We start from the raw sequence: 20,391 nt of genomic DNA on the forward strand, positions 1-20,391 counted from the left end.
GCTGATGCAATTCGGATTAGCCCCACTGAATGTAGAGGGATAGAGTCATACTTTTTGTAGAGAAATCCAGGGGCAGGGGAGTGTCTTTGTGTTTGGAGGGGCCAAACAAACCAATTTTTTGGCTCTCTTCCAAGCACTCTAGTTGCTGATGCTCTTTGATGGGCAAAATATTTGTAGGGCTCTGACCCTATAGGTCCATTTATACTGCCTTTGGAGAAATCAGTTCTACAGTGACATGACATGGCACCAGGCTATGTGATGGCTAAACTTCCCCCACATGTGCCAAACCGGTCCCTCCACTCCCAGGATGAAATACGCCTCAAAACACCCCCCCCCTCCTTGGTTGTGCCCTTCAACTACAAACCACCAAACGACGGTCCTACTCCCACTTCATGCCGAGCCACTGGAATCGACTGCCATCACTGATCAGATCTCTTGAAGGTCTCCTTAACTTCAGAAAAGCAATAAAAACATACCTCTTCACCTGACCCCCCCCTGCCCTTGATCCATGGACTACAAAGAATTGTATATTGGTAACTGAACCAGTCTGTACGACGTAAGGACCTAATATATGCCAACAAGGATGAAAACTTGCATTGTAATCTTGTACTGATGGCAGGAGAAGGAACCAGCCTCACAGGAGAGATGGGGTGAGGAGCTTGCCTGCTGTTTTGCTTTTCTGAGCAGGCACCAGGTACAGTTCCTTCCCTCTTTTTCTGGGTTATTCTGTAGAATTAGCAGGCATATGATTTGCACACTATTATGCTGAGCAAAGCCCAGCAAAACAAAATCACTCTCAACCCAGCTTTCTTTGCAGGGTTGTCCGGAGTTTTGTGCATCCAGCCCTCAGAGTTTTGTTTGATTGTTTTGGGATCTTGCCAGGTATTTATGATCTAGATTGGCTACTGTTGGAAATAGGATACTAGGCCTGACGGACCTTGGGTCTGTCCAAGTATGGCTATGCTTATGTTCTTATGTTAATTTTTCAGCTGATGTTAAAATTCTCTGCGAAATCGCTGGGAGAATGTTTATTTCCAGGAGGGAGGTGAATTCTTTCCAGAACCTCGTTGCCAACCAGTGCTGGTACCAAACTGCCACAGAGAACAAGGCTGATAGAGTGTCCCCCCCTCCCTAAACTCAGTCCCTATGCTGAATTGAGAATATTTGCAGGAATTCTGTCTTATTTGTGTCCCTTTCCTTTCTGTTCTAAGCATCACAGCAACGGCGGCCAGTATTGGTGCAGCAGGGATCCCACAAGCTGGCCTGGTAACGATGGTCATTGTGCTGACCTCCGTTGGCCTGCCTACCGATGACATCACTTTAATTATTGCAGTGGACTGGGCCTTGTGAGTTAAAACCTGTTTATCCTACACTTCTGCGTAGCTAGACACTAGCACAGTGTCTCTCAAACTTTCTCGAGCCGGGGCACATTAAAGGTAGTGGCCACAGCTTGAGGCACCCAGAAGTGCGTGGACGTCGCCATGATGACATCGTGCATATGCGTGACATCATCACGTCAACGTCCGCGCACATGCAGAGGTCCTCCAGATGGGCCCTGAGACACCAGTAGGTGCCAACAGGGAAGAGGACCGACGAGAAGGAGAGGCACTGGCGGCAGCTGATTGCCTACTGCAGTGTTTCTCAACTACTTCAAGCTAAGTACCCCCTAAGTCTAACAAATATCAACTGAGTACCCCAACCACAGACCTCTCTAGGCCCACCCAAGCTCTGCCCCAGATCCCATCCCCATTACTAATTGTAATGCAATTTTTTCCATTCATTTTTCATATACACAGCAGATAAAAATTCTCAAAACTGACACATTTCAATCACTATATTGAAAATAAAATCATTTTACCTGCCGACGAACCTCTGCAGGCTGCTGTAATTAGCTTTAAAGGTGAGACTGGGAGGCCAGGGGGGGAAACGTAGCACGCTAGAGAGAAGGGGGAAACATGCAGGCCTTCGGCGAATCAGGCAGCGCTGTACTGCATAGGGAAGTCGGCTGTGCCGCGGCACACAGTTTGAGATATACTGCGCTAGCAGATCAATATTGAAAGGGACTTGTACATTTAGCGATAGCAGTTAAATATAGAAGCGCCTTACCTGTGGACTTGAATGGAATCCCATCCTGCCTGAGCAGCAAGAAGTTCACAGGGTGCTCTAGCAGCTGACGCCAGCACTTCTGCACATGCTCAGTTGGAGGCTGGAGTAGCCTGCTTGCTTCCTTGCTTCTCAGACGATTCCGGAAGCAAAACTTCAGCTGGCAGGGCTTGAGCATCCCCGCCAGCAAATGTATAATCATGGGAAGGAGGGAAGCATTGCAGTGACAGCAGCAGGGGAGAGTGGGAACTGAGAGGAAAATGGTTGCCCCCCCCCCATCATTCCACCCTAAAAATCAACTTCTGGCTACGTCCCTGTACATATACCTTCAAAAGTACCAGTCCGCCATATACTTACACACTCAAGCGACACATTAAGGCACTAGAGAATGACACGGGGCTTTGTAAAGGAGGGGATTAATAGTGTGGAAACTTTTTGAAGATCCCTCGTACATTAATAATTGAGGCTGTGTAAATGCTATGAGCCCATGGGGAAGGGGCTACGGTTATGTGACTGGATATAAATCATGTACAGTATAGAGTGGAATAAACTGGAGAAGTAAAATTAAGATCCTTAATTTATTGTACTGTAAAATTGTTAGGTGAAATTGTTGTGTGCTGAAATACCTTCTTTCATTTGTCAGGGACAGATTTCGAACAATGATCAACGTGCTGGGAGATGCCATAGCAGCGGGGATTATGGCTCACATCTGCCGAAAAGACTTTGCAGCGCAGAGCGATGAGGTGAGATGTCTACCGTGCTCACTGGCATTGCCAAAAGTCACTGTGTAACCAGGACCTCCTGCACCCTCAGGTTTCACTGCTCACTACCAGGCATGGTAGCTCCACTTATTAGTTAAATTCATTCATCTGTATAGTCTGTAAGAACATAAGAACATAAGAAGTTGCCTCCGCTGGGTCAGACCAGAGGTTTATTGTTTATTGTTTATTTTAATTATTTGATTAAACGCCTTATCGATTCTACAAAGCGTTGTACAGAGTAAAATTTTTTCCTTTAGACAAACAATATTACAATTAATACATACTTTTTTTAAAGAAAAAAAGAAAACTACAGATGAACTATAGTACATACAAAGAGGTCCATCATGCCCAGCAGTCCGCTCCCGTGGCGGCCCATCAGGTCCATGACCTGTAAGGTGATCCTTTGTCTAAAACTCTTCAAACCCCTTTATCCATCTATCTATACCCTTTCATAATCCTATCTCTACCTCTATCTGTATCCCTCAATCCCCATATCCTTCAGGAACTTGTCCAATCCATCTTTGAATCCCCTTAATGTACTCTGTCCTATCACAACCTCCGGAAGCGCATTCCAGGTGCCCACCACCCTCTGAGTGAAAAAGAATTTCCTAGCATTGGTTCTAAACCCGTCCCCTTTCAATTTCTCCGAGTGCCCCCTTGTTCTTGTGGTTCCCAATAGGCTGAAGAATATGTCCCTCTCCACCTTCTCTATGCCCTTCATGATCTTGTAAGTCTCTATCATGTCTCCTCTGAGTCTCCACTTCTCCAGGGAGAAGAGCCCCAGCCTTTCTAACCTGTCTGCGTATGAAAGGTTTTCCATACCTTTTATCATTTTTGTCGCTCTTCTCTGAACCCTCTCAAGTATCGCCATGTCCTTAAGGTACGGTGACCAATATTGGACACAGTACTCCAGATGCGGGTGCACCATAACACGATACAGCGGCATGATGACTTCCTTCGTTCTGGTTGTAATACCCTTCTTAATAATACCCAACATTCTGTTTGCTTTCTTTGAGATTGCTGAGCATTGTGCCGTTGACTTCACTGTTGTATCCACCAGCACACCCAAGTCTTTTTCAAGGTTACTTCCCTCTAGTACTAATCCCCCCATTTTGTAGCTGAACATCGGGTTCTTTTTCCCTATATGCATGACCTTGCATTTCTCTACATTGAAGTTCATCTGCCATTTATTCGCCCACTCCTCCAGTTTGTTCAGGTCCCTTTGTAGGTCTTCACATTCCTCCGCAGTTCTAACCTGCTAGAGAGTTTAGAGTCATCCGCAAATTTTATAACTTCACACTTCGTCCCTGTTTCTAGGTCATTAATAAATACATTGAACAGCAGCGGTCTGAGTACCGACCCCTGCGGAACACTGCTCGTGACCCTCCTCCAGTCCGAGTAGTGGCCCTTCACTCCAACCCTTTGCTTCCTGCCTGCCAACCAGTGTTTAACCTATCTGTATACGTCCCCTTCCACCCCGTGGTTCCACAGCTTCCTAAGTAGCCGCTCATGGGGTACCTTGTCCAAGGCTTTTTGGAAGTCGAGATAAATGATGTCTATGGGTTCCCCTTTATCCATCTGGCTGTTTATCCCTTCAAAGAAGTGCAGTAAGTTCGTTTGGCACGATCTTCCTTTGCAGAAGCCATGTTGGCTCGCTTTCATTAGTCCATTTTTTTTCTATGTGCTCACAGATGCTGTCTTTTATCAGTGCTTCTACCATCTTGCCCGGAACTGAAGTCAAGCTTACCGGCCTGTAGTTCCCCGGGTCACCTCTCGATCCCTTTTTAAAGATAGTTGTAACATTTGCTATTTTCCAGTCCTCCGGGATCTCCCCAGTTTTCACGGATAGGTTGCAAACTCGTTGGAGTATTTCAGCTATTTTGTTTCTTAGTTCTTTTAATACCCTTGGGTGGATTCCATCTGTCGCTTTTCAATCTATCTATCTGTTGGAGGACATCCTCATGGCTTACTTCTGTTGTCAACAGTTTTTCTTCTTGGTCTCCATTTAAGATCTCTTCGGGTTCTGGTACATTCGTGTGTCCTCACTTGTGAAGACTGACAAGAAGAACTTGTTTAACCTATCAGCTACCTCTTTTTCCTCCTTTACCACTTCCTTTCTGTCTCCATCATCCAACAGTCCTACTTCCTCCCTCGCCGGTTGCTTCCCTTTAACATATCTGAAGAACAATTTGAAATTTCTTGCTTCCCTGGCCAGTCTCTCTTCGTATTCGGTTTTTGCTCTCCTAACCACTCGGTGATATTCTTTTTGGTGTTTCCTGTGTTCCTTCCAGTTTTCCCCGGTTTGGTCCTTTTTCCATTTTCGGAATGATTTTTTCTTGTCTCCTATCGCTTTTTTCACTTCATTGGTTATCCATACCGGGTCTTTTGTTCAATTTTTTTTTTTTTTTTGCACCCTTTTCTAAAGTGATTTTTCCTTCTGTGATACTAATTATCTGATAACCATCAGGGACAGTCACTCTCCTGTTATCTGTAAATGTGATGCAGTGAGTATCCATATAATCTTGATGGGACATCAAGGTCACTGGGGGTAGATTCAAGAAAGAGCACCAAACTTTAGGTGCTGGGATGATGCATGCTAAATGTGGATTCTACATAGATCTGCTGATACAGCACACCAAACTTTAGGAGTGAGTATGTAGTAGGGTTACCAGATTTCATGAAGTAAAAACCTGAACATTTGGCCCCGCCCCCAGCAACTCCCCATTCCATCCCAGCCCCGCCCCTTCACAAACTTCCTCTTAAGCTCGTGGTTGTGTCTGGGAGGGCCTCTGGGCATGCGTGGATACAATGCAATGATGTATGGCAATTCTTATGTTCTTTTGTCCTTATCAAATACCAGCATAAACCTGGTATTAGCATATCTATATTTAGGTGCCCTCATGTACCTGCCATAGAGGTGTCTAAATGTAGCAGGCTCAAAGACAATTTTCTGTAATTTGTAATTGCCCGCCTCAGTGTCAGCCCAGCATATGCCTGTTGTGAACACCAGTTAGGAGCCCTACTGGCATTTTCACAGGCGAATGTACACTTAGGTGTGAAAGTGTTAGTTTTTGTACCATGTATAGGTGTACAATTGGTGTGTAAATATCAGTGACTTGTTATAGACGTCCCCTTGCGAAGTTTTGTGCCAGAATATTCAGTATTCATACTTGGGCACGTAACTCTATTAAAAATCCGCATAAAGATAAATGGATAAATGACCTGTATATCTCTTTGTGTGAACATTTACTTCGTACTTTCTAGAAGTGGTGGGCCTTTTCTGCTGAATAAAATGCTTGTGTAGTTCCACTCACCAAGATACGTGCATGTGCTATGTACGAGTATACATGTTTTCCAGTGTCGCTGGACCCAGGATTTTTGGTTCCTGCTGAAACCGAATCCAAGACCAATATTAGTTGTTCGGTTTCCATGGAAACTGGCCAGGACTGCACCTCCCCCTACCGCCAGAGCACACTGCCAGCCTAACCATTCCCCCTTCCCCATTCTGTTACCACTCTACACATCCTTCCTTGCCCCCTCCTAGCCCACCCATCAGTCAGCTAACTCCCTGGCCTACCTTAGGTGCCTTGGTGGTTCACTGGCCTAACCAGGGCAAGAACAATTCACAGTTGCTCTCGCCCTAGCCATTTCTGCCACCCAAATCTCTGCCACCATGAGCTTCAGCCTATACTGACTCCAGTCCCAAGATGGCTGCCGAGAACATCAGTGGAAATCTTGCAAGACTGCTGCTAAAGCTCACAGTGGCCATTTTGGCAGTGGAGATAGCTAGGGCAAGAGTGGCTGTGAATCGCTCTTGGCTGTTAGGCAAGTAGACTACCAGGTGCCTGAGGTAGGCCAAGGGGGGTGGTGAAGCAGTGTTCCCTCTAAGCGGGCGGGTGTTGTGAGCAAACTTTTTTCACTGTGAGCTAAAAATATCGGGCGCCAGCAAGTTATGAGCCAAATAAATATGTTGCTTTCTACCACAGAACTTCCTTACGTTTGTATGGAATCTATCCCCTTTCAACTTTAGAGAGTGCCCTCTCGTTCTCCCTGCCTTAGCTACTAAGTCTATTCCCTTCAGTACCTTGAATGTTTCTATCATGTCCCCTCTCAATCTCCTCTGCTCAAGGGAGAAGAGGCCCAGTTTCTCTAATCTTTCGCTGTACGGCAACTCCTCCAGCCCCTTAACCATTTTAGTTGCTCTTCTCTGGATCCTTTCGAGTAGTACCGTGTCCTTCTTAAAGTACCAGTGCTGGACGCAGTACTCCAGGTGAGGGCGTACCATGGCCCGGTACAGCAGCATGATAACCTTCTCTGTCTCTTCAGTCCAGCATCTGCCCCTTCCATTCACTGTCTGTCTTTCCCTGCCATCTCTCCTCCTGCCCCCCCCACCCCCCAATTTGGTCTAGCATCCATCATCTTCCTTCTGTTCCCCTCATGGTCTGGCATCTCTATCCTTCCCTCCCCCCTGTGGTTTTTAGCATATCTCTCTTCTCATTTCCTCCACTCAGATCTGATCATTCTCTGCTCTCTCTTCCCTTTTCTTCTCTGGTCTTCCTTCTCTATTTTCTGCCTCCATCTAAATTAAATTCTTTCTTACTATTTAGTCCCGTTTCCCTCTTTTCACTGTGTCTACACACAGCTTGTCACCCCTTTCCCTCACCCCTCCATTATCTTACTATTTTCTTCCCCCTTTATTTATCTCCTCCTTCCATCCAGTATGTGTTCTTTCCCCACTTCCATTCAGCATCTGCTCTCCCTTCTCAACTGACATCCATCTGCCTTCTGCTCTCTCTCCCTTCTTCTCACTTCCATCATCTGTCCCCTTCTCTCTCTCTCTCATCTCCTCCATTCCATCATCTGCCCCTTCTCTCTCTCTCTCTCTCTCCCCCCCCCCAACTTCCATCATCTGCCCCCCTTCCCCTCACCTTTGTGGGTCACTTTCTTTCCCCCTGAGGGTGGCTCATGTCACAGGGGAAGCTTTGGCCGAGCAGAACCGCTTGATTGACAGTGGAACTTACTTGATTGATGTTGATGCTGGGGCCCGTTGCCGTTTGAAGGAAAAAAAAAAAGGTGGAAAAAAGGAACCTGTAAAGGCGAGAGGAAGGGAAACCTCCAGGACAGCTGCTTTTTGCCCTCCTTCAGCGGCCCAAGAGTTCAGACCAGCAGCGGCAGCTGTGTATGCTTTTAACTTCGGCACAGAGCTGCCCCTAATCAATAGTTTAGCGCGGTTTCATGAGGCAGCCTCGGGGCCTTTGATAGCCGGCCCGCTTCGATGATGCGATGTGGGCCGGCCTAGCAAAGGCCCCGAGGCTGCCTTATGAAACCGCGCTAAACTATTGATTAGGGGCAGCTCTGTGCCGAAGTTAAAAGCATACACAGCTGCCGCTGCTGGTCTGGAGGTGCGGAGACAAGGCAGGAGGCAAACGCGGTGGAAGGCAGGAGTCCCGGCGAAGGCAGGAGTCCCGGCACAGCGACTGCAACAGGAAGTTGCAAGTCAGCTGACGCCGGCCTTTCGTTGCGGCGGGGACCGAATCCTTCGCGGACCGGCAAGATTTTGTTTGCGGACCGGCGGTTGAAGAACTGTGCTCTACACTGTGTGCGCTGTGACGAGAAACTTGTGCGCTGCGAGGTAATATTTTGTGCGCCAGCGCACCCCAGCGCAGCTTAGCGGGAACACTATCTGATGGGTGGATTTAGGAGATTAGAAAGGAGGATGTTGATGGCGGTGGAGACAATGGTAGGGGGTGAGTTGAGGGGGAAACAGCGGGGGATGGGGGAGTTTCAATTTCAGCCAAAAATGTGCTGACATTTTTAGCTGAGCTCAAATCTGAATTTTGGTCTGGTTTCTGTGCCAAAACCAAAATTCAGTCGGCCTCTATTCCAGAGCAGAGAAAAGGAATGAAGGGAGGTCGGGTGAGTGACTATACCCATGTAAATGCCTTTTAAACACCATTTTTGATAGACCATAACACCAGCTAATTAAGATCCCTCAGGTAAGAGGACTCTGTTATAAGTATCTATAAATCAAGTCAGATATCTTGAACCAAGGGTGATGTCATCACACAAGCTCAAAGTTAACTACCTTACCAAAAGGGTCCTCTATAAAGGGAATTACAGCATTTAGAAATGGAGTTTGAATGAAAACTTGATTTTATTAAAGACTGTTCTCTCCATTTCTGCTTCTGATAAAGCCTTTTGGAGCATGTTTCTAAATAGGCCTTCTTGTCTCTGTTGTTATAAAGCCTTGTAGTATTCAGATCTGGTGTTTTTGTTCCCTGCTTCTAGGTCCCCATCACCTGTGAAACCAAACCCATCAGCATCCCGCAGACGATGGCCTCTCAGGGCAGCGCAGGCCCAGAGATCATGAACAATGCGCATTCAGCAAAACCAGAGCAAGGGTTTCACCACATAGAGGTGGAACCAAAAGACAACCCAGTGGACAACCACAACACGAAAGCCAATGACAAGAGTCACTGTACCATCGAAATCAGTGAACTTGAAACCAACTTGTAACCTAATCCAGGGGAAGAGCTGATAACTAGGCTACCCTACAGCCAGTATCCTGTAGCTTTGACTGCAGAAAATTAAATAATAATCCTCGTGCATTTTCCCAAGAGACGTGAAACCGGCCGTGAATTATCACGACAGGCGTCACCTGAGAAAGAGAACTAGTTTTCTTTCCAGTGCATGCTTTTTGTATGTGTTAAGCAGCGAAAGGACAAACTTTTGGTTTTGCTTTTTTGTAGGTTCGATGCATCGACAATTTGTGTGTCAATGGGATTCTTTTTTCCTTACAGTCCACCTTGAATATTCTTGGGGTGATTTTTGAAAAATGTCTTACATTTGAACCCCAAACACAGCCAATTGCAATTAAAGTTTATAGGTTATTATTTATTATAGGAACTCAGGGCATAGGATGAAGTTAAGAAGTGATAGGCTCCAGAATAATCTAAGGAAATACCTTTTTACAGAAAGGGTGGTAGATGTGTGGAACAGTCTCCCGGAAGAGGTGGTGGAGACAGAGACTGTGTCTGAATTCAAAAGGGCCTGGGATAGGCATATGGGATCTCTTAGAGAGAGAAAGAGATAATGGTTACTGCAGATGGGCAGACTGGATGGGCCATTTGGTCTTTATCTGCCATCATGTTTCTATGTTTCAGGCATATTAGATCAAACTTTACTCCTGATACATTCTGTTTTATTGTTCAGATGATGGTATTGGACAAAATGTAACATCATTTATGTGGGATATAAGGAGACTAGTCTGAAGAAACTTCAGACAATATTAAACACAGCAATGTGAATGATATACAAAGTTTCAAAGGGTCACTCACACCTCTCTGTTTTGAAACTACTGTGGGATCTACTTTAATTTTTTTGCAATATACAAGGATAAGCCCTAGCTATATGTTGCAGCTTATTAATGTATCCACCAGAAATTCTGATCCAACTTCTAGGGATTTCCTAGTTTTACATTATCCAAAGTCCAAGGAAAATTATTTATAAAACAATTTTTCAGCAATGTTCTATCAAGTTATTGGGTGATGGAAGGAACCTCCCTACTTGAGAAGATGTCAAACTAGTTATATCCAATTTCATAAGCCGTTAAAGACTTATTTCAGAGGTTAGTGGTTTTAAGATAAGTATTTCATAATTTTGTTCTTATAGACAACTTTTAACAATTAGCTGTGTTATTGTATTTCCTGGGTAATGCTCAGTTTCTTAATCTTTTTGTAAGCCACAATGCACTCTTGAGGTGAGTGTGGAATATAAATGTCCTAATGTAATGAAAAGATCAACTCCAGGATAGTATTGGACCCCTTTCCTAACACACACATTTTGTTTATCTGTAACATTTTCCATTGTAATTGTACAGATTAGTTGCAGAAGGAAAGTAATGTAGAAAAGTAAGAAAAACTGATTAATGTAACAGTCGGGGAGGTGACCTTAGGATTATTGCATCCTTCTACCACAACCACTCCCATCTGAAACAGATGACTCTCTCTAACACAGGGGTAAGCACACAGGCAGGTCAGATTTTCAGGATATCCACAATGAATATGCATGAGATAGATTTGCATCTCAAGGAGGCAGTGCATGCAAATGCATTTCATATATATTGATTCTGGATATCCTGTAAACGTGACCTGCTCTTGAGGAATGGAATTGCCTACCCCTGTCATTTTTCTTGGGCACTTTCTCTAAGCACCCACTGGAGACAGGATATCAGCTGAGATGGACCTTTAATCTAACGTTTTATTCTTGTGTTATAGTTCTCTTTTGCACGTGGTGGAGCCTGTTTTCAGGGAGGCAAGGTTTGTGGAAGGGATGGGATCAGGCAGGAGGTGAGTTATGTCACTTTCAAAGTAGATCAGAAGGGAAAGGTATTTGAAAGCATTCTCAGTTGCTGGAGAATCATGTCTTGTGGGATGGGAGGTTAGTTTTTGTATTTTGTAATTGGTTTAAAAATAATAATAAAAAATATTGAACTGGAAAGGAAAGGGATGTTGGGGGATTGGGAGGGACTGGGATGCAGGGATCAGAAGGGGAGGTGTGTCAGGGCAAATTGGAAAGAGCTGTATCTGTTCATCTTTGATTGTCTGCACTATCGGACTGCTGATAGTGCAAATACACTTAATGTCACCCCAAAAGGTGGTATTAACTACCACTGTGCTATCAGTAGTTGTAACAGCTAGCACATGTTGTACCGCCCTCTCCCTGGGGGGATTGGTGAGCAGTCTAAACCCAATACCGTAAGCATATAACATCACCAGGATAAACTCTCAATTCTTAACCAATTCTTTAATGCAGTAACTAAAAAAAAAAAAAGAGAAATTGACCTACAGTTCAGTTGCTTAGAAAGAACTGTAGCCTCTTCTACCAGACCATGCTCAACCAGCGCTCCCTAGGCTCAGGGGACTGGGAGAAAATTCCGCATGACCCTTTAAGAGCGTTAAGATCTGCTACTCATCATCTTTTCATGGTGCCCTCACTAAAGATCATTGGTACCCGCCGTGCAACTACCTTTTCCGTAACTGCCCCTACGATCTGGAACACACTGCCAATTCATATCTAGATAAATATAAAGGAGCATTAAAGAGCTTCCTGTATAAAGATGCTTTCGAACAATGATTTTTCCCTTTTTGCTTCTCTAAGGTGTCCAGCGACAAAGAAGGTCTTCCTACCCTGCCCCTATTGTTTACCCCTTCATTGTCTTCTTTTCCTCGCTATATTGTAGTTCTCCCCTCATCCATTTTGTTTAACTGTGTGTCAAGTCCGCGTATCTTGTTTGTCCTCATCTATAATTTGTAACTTTCGTAACCCTTTTTTAAAAAAAAATGTAAAACGCCTAGAATCCAAGATAGGCGTTCAATCAAATGTTTAATAAACTTGCAAAGACACACTGAGTGGTAATGCTGTGGTACGCAATAGGGCTAGGAGGACGCTGTGAAGAATAATAGGTTGGGTGAAAAGACTTCATAGACTGATTGTGGTCTTGAAGGTATGCACAGCTAGGTCAGAGAACTGCTTCTACTACAACCCTGAGAGAAGACAAAAGAGATGGGGGGTTACCATTTTTCAGCCCGCAAAAATCCAGACACATGGCCCCACCCTGTTCTGCCCCAGCTGCTCCCAGTTCAGCCTCCAGGCCCTCCCCCACAAACCTCCTCTCTTCTTCCCTGACAAGCTCCAGCCACGTCCGGAGGACCTGGAGCATGCGCGGATGTGTGTGACATCATCCGCACATGCTCAGATGCCCTCCAGATGCAGCTGGAGCTTGTCGGGGCTTTCCAAAACCCGGACATCTGGTAACCCTAGGGGGTTGCACTAGCCCAGAACTCTTGGAGAGCAAGCAAGCAATAGGAAGACCCCATAATTTCTTTAAATATTAAAAATCAAATGTGTTATCTGACCATTTTGATTTTCCACTTGGGTTGGTCCTGGTCTCTCTATACTCCATACTCTTGTTGTTTTTTATTCCTAAGTTCTTTTTCAGGATCTAATTTCCATTTTCTGCTGTTCATTCTCTCTTTTTTCTTTCTTTTCTTATATCTGACTGATTCTTCTGTATCATTTTTCCCATTTCTCATGTTTTTATACCTACCTGAAACTATATTACATTTTATTTGTATTTATTTACCATATTTTTGAAGAAGTTCTACTCCTCATCCCCCCCCTCAATCCTCAATACTACTTACTAGCTTTTTACTTCCTGCACTTAATTCCCTAGTTCTCCCATTCTTATCTTTATCTTATTCTTCCCTCAGTCTCATGTCTTGACTTTCACCTACGTTCTAGTCTACCAATTCCACCCTCTGTATTCATTGCCTCCCCAGCTTATCTTCTCTGCTTCTTCCCCCCTTTCCAGCCCCCAACTCCTTCATCCCTTCTCCAGCTCCAGTCTCTTTATATCATTTCTCCTTTTTCAGGCTCCCATTTCCCCTTTGCCTTCCCGATTTTCATCTCCTTCAAAGATCTGTCTCCTTCCTTACTCCCTCATTCTTTTCACAACCCTCCCTTCTCCCCCTCAGCATCTGTTCATCTACCTCCCTTTCCAGTATTTATTTACTGTATCTTTCATCCACCTTAAGTCCAGCATCCATCCCTCAATCCCTCCATCTCCACCTTACCCTCATATGCCTGTAGTTCTCCCCTCCCCCACATTGTATCTGCCCTTCTCCCAACTCCTGCATCAGCCCCTGCTTCGTTTACTAGGAGGAGGTGGAATGTGGGAGAGGGAAGATGCAAGAGCTGACCAAAAGTTGTCTGTTCATGCTGTTGCTTCCAAGGCAGAGTTTACAGAATTGCGGTGGAAAACGGAGGGAGGGAGAAACCAGACCAGGGGTTGGGGAGAGGCACTGGACTGAGCGAGTGACAGAGGGAGAGACGTTGGACCCAAGGGGGATGCTGGGGATGGAAGCAATTGGGGGGATGACACCTGGAGGGTACCACTGTAGCAAGCTGGCTTAGGGTACCATAATTCCTTGAACCAGCCCTTCATTTAAATACCTCCATTGCATAAATGCATAAGATATGAGTCTCTTTTGGTTGAAAGGAAGCTCTGGAATAAAGGGGGCATAAGATGAAAGTGAAAGGGGACGGATTCAAGAATGATCTAGGAAAAGGGGACGGACGTGTGAAACAGCTTCCCCATAGAGAAGGTTGAGATGAAGACATTATCTAAATTCAAGAAAGTGTGGGGCACACATAGAGGATCTCCTAGAGAGAGAAAGATTATAGGCCTCGGATGGGCAGACTGGATAGGCCACATGGTCATGTTCATGGAGAGGGTGGTAGATACCTGGAATGCCCTCACGAGGGAAGGGGGATAAACAGAGAGGATCTCTAATTAGAAAATGAAGAATGTAAATTAAAGAACTAAGGGACTTGCATGATCTGTGTCCCATATGTGGTGATTTGGTGTAGGATGTGCTGGGGAAGACATCAATGGGAACGCCACTAACTCGGAGCTTGAGGATGTTACTGGCCAGACTTTATGATAGATATCCTGCAAACAGGATAGGTTGGAGTGAGCTTGGATGGCGACCTCAGTATTTGGAACCTAGGACAATACCAAGTGGACTTTACAGTCTATGACCCAGAAATATCAAAGAAGAGACAAGTTAATTTAATCATGTATTTTTAATGGGTATAACTGATGGGCAGACAGGATGGACTGTTCAGGTCTTTATCTGCCGTCATTTACTATGTTACTATGTTACCTGGCAGAAACCCAAAGAGTAGCAACATTCCAGAGCTGAGATTGTGATGTCATAATGCCTCATTCCACCAATGCCTAAGAGCCAACCTCAGCAGTGATGTCACAATGGCTTGATTAGATGGCAACTTCAGCCTTTGGAACCTAGGACAATACCAGGTGGACTTTACAGTCTATGACCCAGAAATATCAAAGAAGTGTCAAGTTAATTTAATCATGTATTTGTAATGGGTATAACTAATGGGCAGACTGGATGGACCGTTCAGGGCTTTATCTGCCGTCATTTACTATATTACTATGTTACTATTGCATTTCTGTGTTTTAGGGATGTGTACTCAGTTTATTACTGCACCTCAACAAATTTAGTACACATGCTAAATAGTTCTATTGCACGCTAACATTTTTTTAATTAAAAGGAAATTGTGAAATGAACCAATTAAAGAAGACATCCTTCATTTCCAGATGTTTCACAGAAGGAGACAATTTATTCTATTGCATCCTGAGGTGTTACGTTCTGTCTGACATTTCTGTGTAAATGTATTATCAAGTACTCATAGATCTCATAAGAATGTTTTCTTTGATCCTTTGCAGCTTTCTATCTTTATATCTACCAGGGTTGGGGGGTGGGGGGGAGGGGAGAACCTTCTCTCCCGTGACTGTAATAGTTGAACTTCATAAGGTATAGCTATCTTCCTTTTGGGAGCCACATGTTAGCCTCTTTTTCCCATAAGGTTTACTCATGTTTCGTAGTGATACTAAGTCTTGGATCCCTGCTTTATTGAAGACAGGAATTTGGTTCATTTTTCTTTGTAGTCATGGATATTTTGGATCCTTTTCTCTTGTAACTAATGTACTTTTTTTTGTACAAGTGGAAGCTTGATTTGTTATATCATAAATTTCAATAAAGATAAAAGTGGGAAAAAAATAAAGACAACATCCTCAAAACCACTAGGACTGTAGAACGGGTCACGTTATGTGTCCGAATTGTACTGAGAAACCACAGTTGTGAGGAACCCGTTAAAACTTGCCAGTGATTCTGTGGCTTTCCCTCCACCATCCCAGCTGAAATAGATCCGATGCTTCTGCAGTTGCTACTCTGAACTGAGTGAGCCCGCTGCGTTTTGGGGGACTCAGCTTTTGGCTTTGCTTAGGACGATGACCACTTGTGAATATCCCAAAATGTAAAAGAGGTTTGTTAAGTCTGAAAGATTTCTGTTTTCTACAACGTGGAGGGAATTCAGTAAATGACACCAAAAGTTAGACGCCGAAAAATTCAGTGCAGAAAACGATTGTATAAAAGGCATGCTTCTTACACATTTAGCGCAGATCCTGCGCCTAACCTTTGGCTGCCGGACTTACAACTGATGAAACCTGGTGTAAATACCGGCGCCCAAGTTAGACATGGGTTAGGCGGTATTCTGAAATTCCACGCACAACTTTTCAGAACACCCCTGACGGGTCCATTGGCTATGCCTACGGTTGCCAGATTTTCCAATCCTATGGGGATAATTATATAATATAAAGATTCTTTAAAATATGCATTTACTTCATGCCTATTGAAAACTACCTTACCCCTCCTTTTTTTTTTTTTTTTTTACAAAACTGCGATAGCGTTTTTTAGCACAGGACGGTGTGCTGAATGCTCTGCGCTGCTCCCGATGCTCATAGGATCAGTGCGCCGGCCTGCATTAAAAACCGCTATCACGGTTTTGTAAAAAGTGTGTGTGGGGGGGGGTGGGGGGGAGGTCAGTTAGAATGATACATAGGATGTGCAGATTCCAGGAAATAGATTATCCTGCTACCAAAAATAAATGATAACTACCAACACTGGGATGAACCCTTTGTAATTTTTCATTGTCGTGTTTATTTGTACTCTTAGAGGGGCCTTTCAGAGGAGTTTACGTATTTAAAATAAGATACAGTAAAAAAACAAGAATCTGAAGCACATAACTAATAGGACAGAGAAGAACAGCTTTAATATAGATTTACTCCAGGTGTTGCAACCTTAGGATCACCCACAGCAGGCAAGCAGAAACGCAGGCTTTATGATGTTAACCCAAAACGCCTGGAAGCAGAAAAGTCTTTAAGCCAATCTTGAACTTATTACAGGATCTCTCAAGACATAAATTGGAAGGCAGAGCATTCCCCAAAAGAAAGGCCGACGACTCTGAAAACTCTACATCTGACAGAATCGAAACAGATGTGTTTGGAGGAAGATACCACAATTGGTTGAGTTGGGGAGTTCGCATGGTATGCCCCAGAGAACAGAGTATGAAAAGTCAGGAGAGGTATAATGAATTTCATTAAGAGCCTTGTAGAAGATCCTATGGGAAACTGGGAACCAGCGTTCTGCACATAGAAGTAGGGGTAATGCGATCAAAATTTAATGGCACGCTGCAGAAGGGCAATTCAACAACTAGGCGCTTCCATATAACCAGTGGTGCAGCAAAGGTTGAGAGAAGCCCAGGGCCCGGGGCCATGGCGTCCTTCCCCATCCTCTTCTTCACCCCCACCCGCTCCTTCCCTGCCTCCTCCTGTGCCCATGCACGCCCCTACCCTTCCCCCGTGCGCAGCAAAATTGGTTAAATGACGTGGTAATTGACCATGCCATTAACAACCGATTAAAAAACAATTTTTTGAAATTACTAATTAAGGGTGCGTGCAAGCGGCTAGCAACGCCCAAGTCAAGGCACCTTCCAACACCTACCTGAAAAGTAGGTGTGGTTAGGGGTGGAGAATAGGCGTGGTAAACTTCGGCATGTAAGTTAGGTAGTGCCACCTAAGGACATCTAGGCACTGCTAGGTGTGACTCTGTAACCTGCGGGCTGGCACCTACATGCAGTGGCACAGCGAGGTGAGAGGTGGCTGGGGTGCTGGTGCCCATCCTTGCCCTCATCTCCACCCCACTCCCTCCCTGCCCCCTCCGCACACCCCCCCTTCTCTACCCCATACCTCTTTTAACTTCCCCGGCGCAAGCAGCATTGCCAACTCGCTGCTCGCGTCGGCTCTCCCTCTGACGTCGCCTCCTAGGTACAGGCCCCGGAAGTGACATGAGAGGGCAGAGCCGACACTGGCGCAAGCAACAGGTTGGAGTTGTTGCTCGCCCACCAACAAAGAGATAGAGGTACGGTGTGAGAGGGAATTGAAGGCGCGTGCAAGGCGGGGGGAAGAGGGGAGTGGGAAGGAGCGGAGGGGGGCCTCAAAAAGACCGTCCCCTGCTCCCCCTTACTACACAACTGCCTCCGAGTTAGGCATGGTTAGACGCCATGTATAGAAACAGGTGCTGGGAGATGATCCAATAATGGCATTTGGTCATGTAGATTCTGTTAAAGAATGCCAACATAACCCGATATCAGTGGCAAGGGAGCCCCTTCTGGTGATACAGACAGGTCGTGACCTGTTTGGGCCACCGCGGGAGTGGACTGCCGGGCAGGATGGACCTATGGTCTGACCCGGCGGAGGCACTGCTTATGTTCTTATGTTCTTAAGTGCATCTTACATTGGCACGCCCAGTTACACCAACCATAGACCTGCCGTAACTGCAGGTCATCTCAATGCAGCAGGGCCACATGTAACTTACAGTATTCTGTAAACAATGCATGAAGCCACACCCATGCTCCGCCCCCCCCTCTACACACCCCTTTGCATTTACCTGCTATGTAAGTCATGCGCATTGTTGAAAAATAGCACTTAAGTGTTCCAATGGCATTTTCGTGACTAAAGGCCAGATGCACTAAACACGGTCACTAAGACCGTGCAAGTCGCTGTTTGGCCGATTTTTTATGGCTGATTGTGGAACAGTGATCGACGCTCCAAGTTTCCATGCAAATGATTTGTGCGGAGGTGCGCCGTAATCCCGTCCCACCGGTCGCTCTGAGAGTGACTTCCACACATGTGCGGAGCTGGTTTGGGGAAGCCCCAAAGCGGCCTCCTGCCACTCAGCTGTCGGGGCATGTGCGTAAGGGGCAAATAAACAATGGCGCCTTGATTCTAGAATTGTCCTGTTCATGAATAATTTCTCTCCTTCCGCCATGTACTTCCTGCAACAGCAATGCAGATATTTATTTGTAAACGTTCAAGGTGAAAGAGGATATAATTACATTACATTCCAGACTTTTATTCCGCCATTACCTTGTGGTTCAAGGCGGATTACATTAGAGGTTATCTGGACAATTCCAGAAGAGTTACATAGTTGAGCAGGTTACTTTGGGGGATTGAGATACTTCCTGTGGAGTTAGTTTGTCTTGATGGATTTCTTGAATAGCAGGGTTTTTAATTTCTTTTCTGAAGGTTTTGTAGTCTGGTGTCGTCATCAGTAGATTGGATAATTGGTGGGCAAGTTTCGCTGTCTGCGTAGCCATTAGGCCATCATACATTTTTTTTGCATTTGACACCTCTTATTTGGGGGGGGGGGTGTAAGTGGTGTCTGGGTTCTCCTTTGCCTGCTTGTGTCAGTTTGGATAAAGCGGTTGTTCAATAATGCTTGGAGACCTTCTGTTTCAGATTCAAGGGGATGAAATGTACAGTAAGTTTACGAGATTTTTGTCAGGCGGCTCTGCAAAGCTGACAGACTGGAAGATATTTGCTTCTTTACTCCAATGCTAATACCTTACAGCTGTCTGTTCCACTTGTGGCACCGTGCATGAATCACTTGCGTAACTTTAAACAAATGTTTCTCTACATAAAATCTATCCAAAACAAACAGTATGTTCTCTAAATCTGCTTTCAGGATCTAATTTCTGTTATATTTTATAACATTTTTTATTTACGGAATGGTACTTTCTTAATTTCATTTGTAAAACAGCCAAGATATACACCTAAGGGCAAGAGGAACCATGAGGCAGAATTTTAATGTACGTAATTAACCAAAAAGTTAACTATTGTCCCTGAGGAACACATGGATGGGAGCCGCAAGGCAACTACGGTAAGTTATTATCATTCTAAATGGATCCCAACAAGGTACAGAATTTGAATCTTAAGCCCTCTAAGGTCGGCCTTAAAGATTTAAATAGGTGCACCATGCATGAGAGCGAGGATGGCTGTGGGATATGCAAATAAATGTGGTGGACTGGGCTGGCAGAAACAGCCGTGCTGAACTGGCTGTGCTAAATCATTTTAGACCTGTCACTGAAAGCTTCGCCAGTTCCAGGCCTCAGAAACATGAAGCCTACTTCAGAAGGGATGGGACTGGAAGAGCCATCAGCATCACAGCCTAGACAGTGGCTCCATAATTTTATGCTGCTTTTTTCCCACTGGGAAGCAACTCGACAGATTGGGGGTGGGGGGGGGGTGTTTCAAGAAGCTTCTGTGGGGGGGAAGGAAGATGATGGACCAAATGGACCTTGTACTCAGGGTCACTTTTACCTATAGCTCACTTCCTGTTAAGCTGGGCCCAGGGAAGCAGCCCCTTTTGTTCATAGGTAAAAGTGGCCCTGACACCAACACTGTCCTTTCCAGAATGAGGCTGCCTAGATCGAAAAGCCTTCATTGCTTCAAAGAAATCCAACCTTTGCTCAGAAACATGCTTTTCAATAAATTTCGCTATGGTGTGGCAGCTCAGGCACTTTGTGGTTCAAACTCGCTGAGAGACACACCGTGTCCGACGGCACAAGCTGTTCTGGAAGCAATAGTTGCTGCAAACTAGGAGCATTATTTGGGGCGGTGTCACACATATTCCAGGCACAGGTGACATAGGCCCGAGCCCAGTCATAGGCCCGAGAGAACCCTCGGCCCAGCAGATGTATCGTTAGCGTTGCCAGGTATCTTTCTCAGAACTAATTCTGTAAAACAAGAACTAAGACATTT

General features: G+C 45.1%; 1 protein-coding gene across 1 annotated transcript in view; it reads left to right on the forward strand.

The window, feature by feature from the left end:
- The window catches only part of SLC1A7 (solute carrier family 1 member 7), an 85,681-nt gene extending 75,852 nt beyond the window's left edge, over window positions 1-9,829 (forward strand). Inside the window, exons 9-11 of the mRNA XM_033915242.1 lie at window positions 1,212-1,346; window positions 2,747-2,846; window positions 9,153-9,829. Of these exons, the coding sequence (XP_033771133.1) occupies window positions 1,212-1,346; window positions 2,747-2,846; window positions 9,153-9,380 (463 nt within the window). The 3' untranslated portion in view covers window positions 9,381-9,829. The remainder of the gene's footprint in view (window positions 1-1,211; window positions 1,347-2,746; window positions 2,847-9,152) is intronic.
- The last annotated feature ends 10,562 nt before the right edge of the window (window positions 9,830-20,391 follow it).

This window comes from Geotrypetes seraphini, chromosome 12 (assembly GCF_902459505.1).
Source record: "Geotrypetes seraphini chromosome 12, aGeoSer1.1, whole genome shotgun sequence".
Lineage (NCBI taxonomy): Eukaryota > Metazoa > Chordata > Amphibia > Gymnophiona > Dermophiidae > Geotrypetes > Geotrypetes seraphini.